The 13829-nt window shown below is 36.8% G+C and overlaps 1 protein-coding gene and 1 non-coding gene across 6 annotated transcripts in view; one reads left to right on the forward strand and one right to left on the reverse strand.

Moving 5' to 3' along the window:
- Positions 1–13829, reverse strand: part of PTPRZ1 (protein tyrosine phosphatase receptor type Z1) — a 193111-nt gene that overhangs the window by 86007 nt on the left and 93275 nt on the right. For all 5 annotated transcript variants that reach the window (XM_064373969.1, XM_064373967.1, XM_064373965.1 and 2 more), the window contains exons 3-5: positions 7991–8170; positions 3293–3444; positions 21–116 (exon numbers count right to left, since the gene is read on the reverse strand). In XM_064373969.1, coding sequence (XP_064230039.1) covers positions 21–116; positions 3293–3444; positions 7991–8170 — 428 coding nt within the window. The remainder of the gene's footprint in view (positions 1–20; positions 117–3292; positions 3445–7990; positions 8171–13829) is intronic.
- LOC135274608 (U6 spliceosomal RNA) lies at positions 4264–4370 on the forward strand. Its single transcript, XR_010342398.1, has one exon. It is a non-coding gene; the product is annotated as a U6 spliceosomal RNA (small nuclear RNA).

Raw genomic sequence — 13829 nt, forward strand, 5'->3', positions numbered from 1 at the left:
AATGTATATATAATCATTACCTCGAACAAAATGGATAAAGCTCTTAACTTCCCTTTTCCTCTAACTGCTTCCTCGAAACTTGAAAATCGGTCCGCATCAAAGCAGTAGATTTGCATCTATAAATGTAACAATAACAGTTTCATGATACACAAAGACTTCATAGAAATCAGCAAAGAGACTTAATAAAACAAGCAATTCAATACGTTCTATTTGAAAAATTCTATAAACTGTGTAATTCTACATTCTACCTTTTTCTAAAACATTTTATAAATTACAGGTATACAACTACATTTACTATCATTTACCATCCTTCAATAAGGAAGGGAATAGAAAGTTAGACTTATCTAAAACCAAAATGACCACTTTGAGATTACCAGGGGACTGTGTGGTAAAATTTATTAGGGCAATTACATGAAATAAATAGTCATATATTACATTAACTTTTATTGAATTCTTTCAAATATAAGGGTCTCTCTTTCTCAAGTGTGCATGCCTTTCTTGACAGTCCAGAGATATCATTTTTTGATATTACCATGTTGTGGTCTATTAATATTGAAACTCTCAAGGACTCTCAGTTTCTACCTAAAAAATCTCAAAGAGTTTTAAGTTTCTTATTTTGATTCTCCTCTCCAGCTGTGAGGCTATCCCTTGTTAATTTCTGCTTTAGTCAATATACGTATCTCTCCTTAACAGCCTGTATACAATTTGGTGCTTCTCCTGTCTAGGCTTGGAAATCAAGTGTCTCAGACTAGATAGAAGTAGAATTAAGGTAAGAGTAGGAAGCCTCTGCATAAAGCATAGTTAGTGCTCTGATGGGAGAAATAGAAGGTGTGCAACAGGATGGCAGTGGCTTCTGCTTTGGGTGAGTCACCAAAACCTTTTCAGAGACAGGATTTCTGAATGAGCAGCTTTTAGCCAGGTGAAAGGCAGAAGAGAAGGGCATGTGTTCAAGTCAGAAGGACTACCTGGGAAAGGCCTATTAGGCAAACAGTATGACAAGCATGGGAAATTGAAAGAAATACAATATAAAATTTAATAATTATTAATTTAATAATCCAAGTAAGCAAATTTTCTTCTGACCTCCCACATGGTATTTAGGGGAAGAATTGATAAGGCTTTTGTTTGTTTGTTTTGAGAGGGGGTCTCACTCTGTCACTCAGACTGGAGTGCAGTGGCATGATCATGGTTCACTGCAGTGTTGACCTCCTGGGGTCAGGTAATCCTCCTACTTCAGCCTCTCGAGTAGCTGGGACCACAGGCGTATGCCACCATGTTCAGCTAATTTCTCTTATTTTTTGTAGAGATGGGGTCTCACTATGTTGCCCAGACTAGTCTCAAACTCCTGGGCTTAAGTGATCCTCCAGTCTCAGCCTCCCAAAGTGCTGGGGTGACAGGTGTGAGCCACCATGTCTGGTGAATTGAGAAGACTTGATTGTAAGATGTAGGAGATCAGAAATAAGGAGCGATCCAGGGATGATACTTGGGTTTCCTGTTTACACAATTACATTAAGAGTGTTTTAAACAACAAATAATACCACTGAGAGAGAATTTGAGAGGCTTTTGCATTAAAAAAATCGTATTAGGTTTAGTGCATGGATTCTGTAACATTTATTCTGATTGCTTAGGGCTCTTGTTGATAGAATTTTTTTTTATTTTCATCTTTGTCCTACATAGGTAATATTGTGAGTAAGCTAAACTCTCAGAAGTGACATGCCATTTAATGAGTTGACAGATTACTCTGACAAATCAAATTTGATAAATGTGCTTTTCTTTAAAAATACTGAATAAAGAAAAGAATGTAGATTATAAGCTGTAAATGTGAATGTGGATATCCACATTTTTAAAAAAGCTTTTTAGTCTTTAAAGAAGTAATTCACTTGATCTTATTTTTATTATTAAGAACAGTTTTGAATTATAAAATGAATAGTTTCATTCTAGGTCTTTTAGAAAATATGGGGACTTTAAAGGAGAAAATAAGAGGCACCTATAATGCCATCACCCAGAGAAAATTATTATTAACATTTTCTTGATTTCCATCAATTACCTTTTTTTTTGTTTTTTTGAGACAGAGTCTCACTCCATCACCCAGTCTGGAGTGCATTGGTGTGATCTTGGCTCACTGCAACCTCTACCTCCTGAGTTCAAGTGATTCCCATGACTCAGCCTCCCGAGTAGCTGGAATCACAGATGTGCGCTACCACATCCAGCTAATTTTAGTATTTTTAGTAAAGTAGGGTTTCACCATGTTGGGCAGGCTGGTCTGGAACTCCTGACTTCAAGTGATTTGCTGGTCTCTGCCTCTCAAAGTGCTGGGATTACAGGTGTGAGCCACCGTGCCTGGCCCCTCAATTACTTTTATGAGTAATAAGTCAATCCCTCATTTAATTTTCATAATAATATTAAAAGGCAGGTGCAGCTACTGCATCAATTTCACAGAAGAGAAATGGAAGCATAGGTAAGTTAAATAATTTATACATTGTGATGTTATGTAACTAATAACCAAAATTTGGTGGAGCCAAGATGCAAACCTAGTCCATTTGACTCAGACTCCACTTGCAGTCAAAATTTAATTAGTTTTCATGTACTTAAAAATTGCAAAAATAATACTGGTTATACCATTTAACGTGTTTCTTTTTAAAACCATTAATATGATTAACCTATTTTGTGTAAATATATCATTCAAAAACATGATTTTTGTAAGACCTATAATATCCACCATAATGTATTTAAATAAGCATTGCCTTTTGTTTCAATATATTTTAAATAAATTTTTGCACATTTTTAAATTTTTAGATTAAATTTTACATTTAAATGTTAGGTATTGAGTGTAAATTATTTAAAATTCTTAATAAAAACAAGCAAGCTGCTTCCCAGAAAGTCTACCAATATAGACTTTCTCCAGACATGTAAGAAAACATTTTACTGCACATTCATTTTTTTATAATTATTTACTTTGCCAATTTTACAGTTGAAAATTTTTATCATTTTAATCAAAAGGTTTAAATCAAAAGATTCTCCAGTATAATACAATTTTCCCCCTTTTCCTTCTTTCATTCAATAATTCATCAACATTTATTGATTACCTATTATGTGGCACTTCGGGTTATCAGGAAGTGGCAAATCAAAGATAAGTCTTATACTCATTTAGCTTAGTCTAGTATATTAATCAAGTAATCAAAATATCACTTTATAAATTATAATATTTGATTTTAAAATTAATCAAAGTATATGTTAAATAAAAGCATAAATTATTAAGAAAATAAAATAGTAAACAGTGGATCTCCTGATTTACCTCAAGTGGAAATTTTTGTCCTTCTAAACTATGCTCTGATCCATCAGATGACATATTGCATTTTCCCCAGTGAAAAGTTATCTTGCTTGCTTTAAACACCATTTCTGAAACTCCTCCGCTGACACGGTAGTCATTAGTGAGATTAATTTCCACTAAGAAAAGAGATACAATTACATCTAAACTTCTGAAAATCGAAATTTTAAATTTCAACTAAATTTTCATCTACTTAAGTTACATTAAGAAAGTCATTTATTTGATAAATTTACAAAATATGAAGTCGCCATTTTAGAAGCCAAACTTTGTAGGTCAGTACAATATACTTAACATATCGTATTGCCACAAATGCAAACTAAGCTAAAGATCTTGACTATGAATGACTCCAAGAACAGAAGATAGCCAGTCCACCTGCTCTGTTTGTGTGGGGTCCTAAGATAGCTGTTCCTTGAAAGCTCTGCTTCCCTAAGATATGTCAGAAGGTAATAAGAAGGCAGAGCAAAGGGCAAAGGAACAGAAAGGTTAAAAAAAAAAAAGCCTTCTCAGAGTGATCCCTCCTTCCTACTTTCAGCCCATTTCTACTCCTTATTAACCCTCCATGTATCACTGGTTAACCCTCCATGTATCACTCAGGCTTCATCATCAAGCTCCAGAACCTGGGTTCCTGGCTGTGGCAGGAAAGGCAGGAAACTCATTCGTATGGACGAGTTTTAGCCATCTCATGTTTGAACCCTGCGTGGCAACCATCAGAAGCTTAAACTCCCCTGTATGAGTCCAACAGCAGATATTATCTGACTATATTTTAGCAGTCTTGTGGAGAGTTCTCTTGAGAGCCCAGTGCAAAATTTTGATGTCTTTCAATACAATTTAAATAGTCTCTGTTCCATTAGGGAGAAATCACTGTTGGCATCAGGGACCGAATACAACATGTTAGCCAGCTAGGGATATAACTACCTCTAATAATAATAACAAGCACAGTGCTGGCTTCAGCAGCACATATACTAAAATTGGAACGATACAGAGAAGATTAGCATGGCCCCTGCACAAGGATGACACGCAAATTCGTGAAGCGTTCCATATTTTCTATAGACCAATGGAATAGAACAGAGGCATCGGAGGCAACACAACATATCTACAACCACCCGATCTTTGACAAACCTGATAAAAACAAGCAATGGGGAAAGGATTCCCTGTTTAATAAGTGGTGTTGGGAAAACTGGCTAGCCATATGCAGAAAGCAGAAACTGGACCCCTTCCTGACACCTTACACTAAAATTAACTACAGATGGAATAAAGACTTAAACATAAGACCTAACACCATAAAAACCCTACAAGAAAACCTAGGCAAAACCATTCAGGACATAGGCGTAGGCAAGGACTTCATGACTAAAACACCAAAGGCATTGGCAACAAAAGCCTAAATAGACAAATGGGACCTAATCAAACTCCACAGCTTCTGCACAGCAAAAGAAACAGTCAATAGAGTGAATCAGCAACCAACAGAATGGGAAAAAATTTTTGCAGCCTACCCATCTGACAAAGGGCTGATATCCAGAATTTACAACGAACTAAAACAGATTTACAAGAAAAAAACAAACAAGCCCATTCAAAAATGGGCGAAGGATATGAACAGATACTTTACAAAAGAAGATATACAGGAGGCCAACAAGCATATGAAAAAATGCTTATCATCACTGGTCATTAGAGAAATGCAAATCAAAACTACATTGAGATACCATCTCATGCCAGTTTGAACAGCAATCATTAAAAAATCTGGAGACAAGAGATGCTGGAGAGGATGTGGAGAAATAGGAACACTTTTACACTGTTGGTGGGAGTGTAAATTAGTTCAACCATTGTGGAAGACAGTGTGGCGATTCCTCAAGGACCTAGAAATAGAAATTCCATTTGACCCAGCAATCTCATTACTGGGTATATATCCAAAGGATTATAAATCGTTCTACTATAAGGACACATGCACACGAATGTTCATTGCAGCACAGTTTACAATAGCAAAGACCTGGCCCCCACCCAAATGCCCATTGATGATAGACTGGACAGGAAAAATGTGGCACATATACACCATGGAATATTATGCAGCCATCAAAAACGGTGAGTTTGCGTCCTTTGTAGGGGACATGGATGAACCTGGAAACCATCATTCTCAGCAAACTGACACAAGAACACAAAATCAAACATCGCATGTTCTCACTCATAGACGGGTGTTGAACAATGGGAACACATGGACACAGGGAGGGGAGCACTATACACTGGGGTCTGTTGGGGGGAGGGGGGACAGTGGGGGGAGTTGGGGAGAGATAGCATGGGGAGAAATGCCACATATAGGTGAAGGGGAGGAAGGCAGCAAATCACACTGCCACGTATGCACCTATGCAACAATCTTTTTCACGTGTACCCCAAAACCTAAAATGCAATAAAAAAAAATAATAACAAGCACAATAACAATGACAACCAACATTTACTTATCACTTAGGATGTACCATGGACTATACTATTTAATTACTTTACATATATTATCTGCTTGATCCTTGCACAACCTTGGGAAGTAGATACTATATAATCCTTATTTTACAGATAAGGAAATTAAGTCACAGAAAGGCTAAGTTGCTCAAAGGTTCCCCACTGTCATTTCAAGAGCCAGTAGTAAACCCAAGTACAGTAGTTCTATTAGCTCAATGATCTAATAACCACTCTCCTCTATGAAAAATAAAGCAAAGGTTCCATGCCCTACTGCTTTGTAACACACTTCAAAACTGAAAATAAAAATGTCAAGATTTGGGACAATATACTTTTAGGTAATTATTACATGTAACATAATTTTAAAAATTATTCATTCAGAAATACTTAGCGTTTATAACATATCAGGCTCTGATATAGAAAATCTCTACTTTCATGAGTTTTTCTTTGTTTGTTTGTTTTGTTTTGTTTTGTTTTAAGACAGAGTTTTGCTCTTGTCGCCCAGCCTGGAGTGCAGTGGCCCGATCTTGGCTCACTCAACCTCTGCTTCTTGGATACAAGCAATTCTCCTGCCTCAGCCTCTCTAGCAGCTGAGATTACAGGCATGCACCACCATGCCTGGCTAATTTTTTTTTATTTTTAGTAGAGACAAGCTTTCGCCATGTTGACCAGGCTGTTCTTGAACTCCTGACCTCAGGTGATCCACTCGTCTGGGCCTCCCAAAGTGCTGGGATTATAGGCGCAAGTCACTGAGCCTGGCATGAGTGTTTCTTTTGATTATTTGTTTGTTTGTTTGTTTGTTTAGGATAGGGTCTTACTCCACTGCCCAGGCTGGAGTGCAGTGTCATGATCTTGGCTCATTGCAGCCTTAGCCTCTTGAGTTTAAGCGATTCTCCTGTCTCAGCCTTCTGAGTATCTGGAAGTACATGAGTGTGCCACCATACCCAGCTAATTTTTGTATTTTCAGTAGAGATGGGTTTTTGCCATGTTGGCCAGGTTGATCTGGAACTCCTGACCTCAAGTTATCCGCCTGCTTTGGCCTCCCAAAGTGCTGAGATTACAGACATGAACCACAGTGCCCAGCTACTACTCTTTTGTGTTTTGAAATTAAATTATTACATTCAAATAATTACATTATCTAAATATAGAAAATAGAAAAAAATTCACTAATGATAAAAGAACCCCCATAGAGCTACTATTATAATTTTGAATATTTTTCTAATCTTTGTCTTATGTATATATTTGCCTTTACATAATTTCCCAATATACTATTTAAAAAAAAAAAAATCTTGAATATCAAAAGAGAAAAGGTGTCACTTTTTGGAAATTATTTGTCCACATATAGCTTATTAGAATTTGTATTTAAATTTTAATGTATTATATTTTTCATGTTTTTTTAAAAGATAGTCTTAATAAAAAGGCACTAAGGGCCGGGCGCGGTGGCTCAAGCCTGTAATCCCAGCACTTTGGGAGGCCGAGGCGGGTGGATCACGAGGTCAAGAGATCGAGACCATCCTGGTCAACATTGTGAAACCCCGTCTCTACTAATACAAAAAAAAAAAAAATTAGCTGGGCACGGTGGCGCGTGCCTGTAATCCCAGCTACTCAGGAGGCTGAGGCAGGAGAATTGCCTGAACCCAGGAGGCGGAGGTTGCGGTGAGCCGAGATCGCGCCATTGCACTCCAGCCTGGGTAACAAGAGCGAGACTCCGTCTCAAAAAAAAAAAAAAAAAAAAAAGGCACTAAGAGCGCGTTTCCTAAGGATAGAATACAACTTTAAGCTTTCTATATAGGAGAGCTAGAAATTTATTTTCTTAAATTTCAATTATTGTCAATTGCTTTTCTCATATCCAAATACTGAATATAACATGAGGGTAGGCAGAAAAGATCAAACTATAATGATCAAGAAAAAGAAACCCTGGTTGACTAAGGAACTGACTAAATTATATTGGCTGTAAATCACATTATCACATCTTTTAGAGGCAGCATCATCATTGGTACACTGTAGGAAAACATGACATGATGACATTGGTCATTTTAGTTTTTTGTACAAATTGTCAAAATATTGTCTAAATTTCCCATTTTCTGTGCTCCACTTGTTTTCTTCTACATATAACTTATACCTAGTTCACAGTACATTATTCAGAGGAAAATGAGATGAAACTAGTCTAAACATACTCCAGCTCTGAAAAATATATTAAAGGCAAAGAGAATGCAAATAGTTTACCTGTCTTCCCAGTATTATGAATGTATGTGTTTTCCAAAGATGTTTTATCCCAACCCTGAAATTTAAGTTTCTTAAGATTCACATTTACTTGTGTAAGATCTTCATCAATATTGATAGGAGATTGCTTCGGGCTATTACATGTTGGATATTTCTTTCCCCAATTTTTTTGATTCAGTGCACCTAGGAAAAAGAAAGAGTAAGACATTTAGTTTCTTAAATTACCATGCAAAAGTTAAACTTTATATTATAGTTAACACATTACATAAAAATAAATACAATAGTAAAATAAAAATGCTTGACATCTTTGAACTAATGCGTAAAATAATTATGCCTAGATTTAGATTCTGGATTTCAATAGGAAACACTATAAAAGGTCTATAGAACAACCATGCCACTATAAAAAACAAGTCTATAGAACAACAACCAGCGCTTAGTACAACTTTAGTCTCCACTATCTTCTTTCTGTGGTAAGGGAGTTAGTGAGAACTAATGTTTATGCAAGCCTGATCTAATGGTCACCCCTCATAATGTGCCAAGTTTAGGGTTCAACAATGGCTTTGTTCAGCAGTCACAATTCTTTCAAATCAACAGAAAGCCTACTTGTCCTGTAAGGTAGTTAGTCCTAGCCGAGGGTTCCAGATTGAAAGGAGTCCAGAGAGAGGAGTAAAGTTCTGACTTCCTCAACACTCTCCATACAAGTAGCCGCCGTCAGACCTACTGTCACCCTCTGCCATTGAATGGTTTGGTTTAATTTCTATCTGTTCGGGATCTTCTTTATAAAAACGTAATCATCTGGCTATCCTTGAAATATGTCCTTCCCATTTTTCTCTGGTCATAAAGCCTAGCACATTTTATTGTTTAACAATAAGAAAAGCAAAACAGGGATTTCTATAAAGATGTTTGCTTACAATAAACTGAATTTTCACACATTCCACAGCATGAACTGTCCTCTAAACCAAAACTCCCTTTGTTGCCTTTATTTCGTCTTTACCTGAAACCATGAACCACCTCCCGTAATCTTATTTTTGCATGTTAACTTAGCACCCCAGCAGTGCTAAGTACAGGCATGTTCTACTTAAAGTTCTTTTAAAATATTTGATACGTTGTTGTGAGTCCAGGTCTCTGGTTAAACTCTAGCATTTCCATGGCCATCACAAGGAAGAAAGGACTGGTTGTGTAGTTTTCAGCTTATACTCTTCTGAGAGCTTTTCCTTCTCAAAATGAGAATGGGTAAAGCCAAGATTTTACATAATTGAGGTTTAGGGGATTAAAAGTAAATTTATCTTTGGTATAATACTAGTCTACGCTGTCTTCTTTTGAAAGAAGACAGTCAGTGAGAATTAACTTTTATGCAAGCTCTATCTAATGTCCGCCTCTCACAATGTAATGAAAATAACATTGCACAGGCCGGGCGCGGTGGCTCAAGCCTGTAATCCCAGCACTTTGGGAGGCCGAGGCGGGTGGATCACGAGGTCAAGAGATCGAGACCATCCTGGTCAACATGGTGAAACCCCGTCTCTACTAATACAAAAAATTAGCTGGGCACGGTGGCGCGTGCCTGTAATCCCAGCTACTCAGGAGGCTGAGGCAGGAGAATTGCCTGAACCCAGGAGGCGGAGATTGCGGTGAGCCGAGATCGCGCCATTGCGCTCCAGCCTGGGTATCAAGAGCGAAACTCCGTCTCAAAAAAAAAAAAAAAAAAAATAACATTGCACAAGTTTGCCCAGAAAAGAAAAGAAATAATAATTAATCACACTATGAAGTTGCCTGTACAGTCCTGGAAAATATGGTAATACATCTCATATTGAGGCATCTACTAGAATCAATAGGTACTGAAAATCATCTTAAAGTCTAGGTCTATACCTAGAGAGTATTTGAGTACACTGTGTTTTAAATATGCACCGTGATGCATATTTTGGACTCTGGGAATAGTTTTAATGATTTGAGTAATGATGTGTATTTCACTGTAAGGAATTCTGGCATAGGGACAAGAAAACACTGCTTATTTTACTAATGTCAATGCAAGAGAATGAAAGTGAATCTGCAGCACAAATCAGTTAGGTCCTCTTCACTGGTCACATTTTTAATACATTATAATAAATTCTAAGCACACTTAGAGTCACATAGGTGTGATGCACAGAAACATAAAATTTTAAATCTTCAATAACACTGAATATGATGTATAAACCTGCTATTTTCCATCGCATTTTGTGATTCTCTCTACTGTGAATCTAAAAGGCATCTTATCCCAAACTGAACTCTTTTCTGCTCTGAAATAAACTCCTTTCACAGTCTTTGACATCCCCTGAAGTTAGAAGTTATCTTGATGCCATTGTTTCTCCTTTAGCAAGCCCTTTAGCGTCTACCTTCAAAATATTTCTCTAATCAGATCACTTCTTATCTCTACTATTACCACCCTTGCCCAAGTCATCCTCATCATTTGCCTGTACCTTGCTACCCTGCAAGCAACATTGGCATCACTTGGAGATTGTTAGGAGATGCAGGCCACTACCATAGCCTTATGAAGTCTGAATCTACATTTTAACAATGTATTCAATATTTGCATTTGTATGCATCCTCTATTCCAAGTGAATGGAAAGCAATTCTAGGCTCCACAGGGGATATCCATGAATTCAAGTTTGTTAGCTTGCCTGTGGGTTTATTATTAGATCCCAGAAGGGTGGGGTCTGTTAAATAATTAGACAAATGCTTAAAAGGAATAGATGTAATGAAGGAAAGTAAACATGGATAAAAAAAGCACACTAATGCAGGCCTTGAAGGATGGACAGAATTATGACAGGCAGAGGAGAAACCAAGGGCATATCTTGCTGAGTGATAAGCCTGAGCAAACTCATGGTGGTAGAAAAGTTCAGGCAATGCTGAGAGCAGTGAGAAGGCCAGCTTAGTCCAATGAGCAGAGTGAATGCCAGGGTATACTACAGAGGGAGATAGAAAGGCAGATGATGATCAATGAGGCCAATGTGAGGCAGGGAGGCTTTGGAAGGGGAAGGAGCTCATAGATGTCTCATCAGAGAAACTAAGCAGGTAGAAATGCAGGATAGGCAGGAATGGAGAGGCTGTATAATGATCATTTTCAGAGACATCTCCTATTTGTCTTAATTTGATTTTTACAGCATCACTGTACTTATTTAATCTATAATATGTCTGTCTCTTATTTATGTTTCTTTAATGTAAGAAAATGTTGCAGTACCTTTCTTAGAGCCTGGCACTTAAGAATTAAGTCAACATTTGCTGAATGAAAAATAATGCTTCAGTGAGATAACTATGGTTAGCACTCTTCAACATTTATGTGCTACATATATTTGAGCAGTTAGCATTCTAGATAGAAACATACCTTAAAAAACATTTTGTGCAAGGAAACATTACTCCACCAGCCATTAACACAAGAATATGAACTAAGAAAAACGAAGTCTAACAGAGGAAATTTGTCAGAAAAAAATACCAATGCAAGTTTTTGAATATTTGAAGGAAAAAGTGAGTAAATTATGCAGATAAAATAAAAGTCAAAGAAAAAAATTAATTTTTCCCTCTCTTCTCTCATTTTTGCATTGTTCTTATTGAGTCTTACCATCAAATATCAGATTAATGGACAAAAAAATTATAAATTTTTATAAGGTATTCAGTAGAGATCCACTGAAAGTTAATGATATATAATAAAAATCCCAATATTGATTTCTTTCAAAGGTTCCTATAATTGCTATTATTAAGGTTTTAATAACAGTATACATAGAACTGATTCTTTAAAGATCAAGATGTTGTTAAGAAAAAATATATCCTAATTTTATTCTTAATGAATTTCTTGTGTAGTCCAGGTTTTGATGTAAGAAAATGTTTGTGTCTGGGCCGGGTGCAGTGGCTCACACCTGTAATCCCAGCACTTTGGAAGGCTAAGACAGGCAGATCACCTGAGGTCAGGAGTTTGAGACTAACCTGGCCAACATGGTGAAACCCCATCTCTACTTAAAATACAAAAAAATGAGCTGGGCATGTTGGCGCAGGCCTGTAATCCAGATACTTGGGAGGCTGAGGCAGAAGAATTGCTGGAACCCGGGAGGTGAAGGTTGCAGTGAGCCAAGATCACACCACTGCATCCTAGCTTGGGTGACAGAGCAAGACACTGCCTCAAAAACAATGTTTGTGTCTCTACATATTACATATTAAAATATTATGAAAAGACAAAATAAGTGTAATGTTGAAGTAAAGACTGCAGTAATCTTCACAGCATCTAGCACCAATTGCCTTGAAAAAACTCTACTCAGTACTCCATACACTATACGTCACAGCTTTATAAGTTACCTTGGGCCTGCTTTCTACATGCTAACAAATATACCAAAACGCCAAAATTAAAAAGTTATTTAAACAGTATAAAGCTATCAGTGCTGAGTGACTAGGATTCAAATTTCAGTTTAATGAAATACAGAAATGAAGTAGTTCAGTATTTTTTCAATAAAAAGTAGCATAAAATTTAGAATTCCAGCAAAATGGAAAGATGATATACTTAAGAAGACACTTTTCAGATGCATGAGTTAGCTGTTTGAAAAAAAGGGGCTTCCACAAAGATAAGAAACTAAAACCTAAAGTTACTGAATGACAATCACTAAGTGATTACGTGTCATAATAATAAATGCCGTCACACAAACCGACTCAAAGCCAAGGAAGAGGGCTGTCTGTGACAACTTCTCATGATGAAAATAAGAACGAGGGTGTTGTTTCAATGCACAAATCAGTGTGCCTCTTTGTGTTTTTGGCCAGACAGAAGTTTCTGCAGCTAGAAAGAGCAAAGCACCTACCCAAGGTTAATTATAGCTGTTATTAAAGCTGCAAAAAAGGCAGATCAAATGCAAACAATTTCAGAAAGAGAACCTGTTTAGTCAAACTACATTTTCCTTTGTTTTCTGTACTAATGGGATAGTCACATCAGGGCAAGTCTGACTGATATATGCAATTGACAGGGGGTTACATGTCAGAGAAGGCAGTTATAAATTTATTTAGGAAAATTCTAGAACAAATTTAGCATTATGATATTTTTAGCATTATGATATTTAAGAAAATCATTAAAGTCCAGCACCAATAGGCAGAGAAATAGACCAGAAACTTTTTGCAAAGTTCTTGTTTAAAGTTTTAGGACCTTTGCCAAGTTAAAACAAATATATAAAACAAACAAAAACCCTACAAAACATAACAACAAAACTTACTGCTCTATAATGTAATTAACTGAAGAGTTTTGTTTGTTTTTGTTTGTTTTGTTTTGTTTTTGCAGACCACAGGGGGGAAAAATAAAAAACACAAGATGAAAAAAAGATCAAGGGACATTGACCCAGTAAAATACTATCACATTGAGGATAAGTGATTAAGACTTTATAATCTGTGGTGAGCATAAATTAAATCCATAAACAGAACAAACATAATATTCATAATGGTTCATAATTAACATTGCTTTAATCAGAAAACGAAACATCTTATAGAGAAATAAAGAAATTTTTAGTTAAGAAATTATGGAAGTACTAATAAATGCAACAGAATTGAGGACAGTAAATAAGATGTCATCCAGACGCAGTGGCTCATGCCTGTAATCCCAGCACTTCGGGAGGCTGAGGCCAGTGGATCACTTGGAGTCAGAAGCCTGGTCAACATGGCAAAACCCCATCTCTACTAAAAATACAAATATTAGCTGGCATATTGGTGCTTGCCTGTAATCCAGCTACTCGGGAGGCTGAAGCAGGAGAATCACTTGAACCCAGGAGGCGGAGGTTGCAGTGAGCAGAGGTGCCACTGCACTCCAGCCTGGGCAACAGAGTGAGACTGTCTCAAAAACACC

The sequence above is a fragment of the Aotus nancymaae genome, unplaced genomic scaffold, assembly GCF_030222135.1.
Source record: "Aotus nancymaae isolate 86718 unplaced genomic scaffold, 86718_ANA_hifiasm-v0.15.2.pri h1tg000002l, whole genome shotgun sequence".
Lineage (NCBI taxonomy): Eukaryota > Metazoa > Chordata > Mammalia > Primates > Aotidae > Aotus > Aotus nancymaae.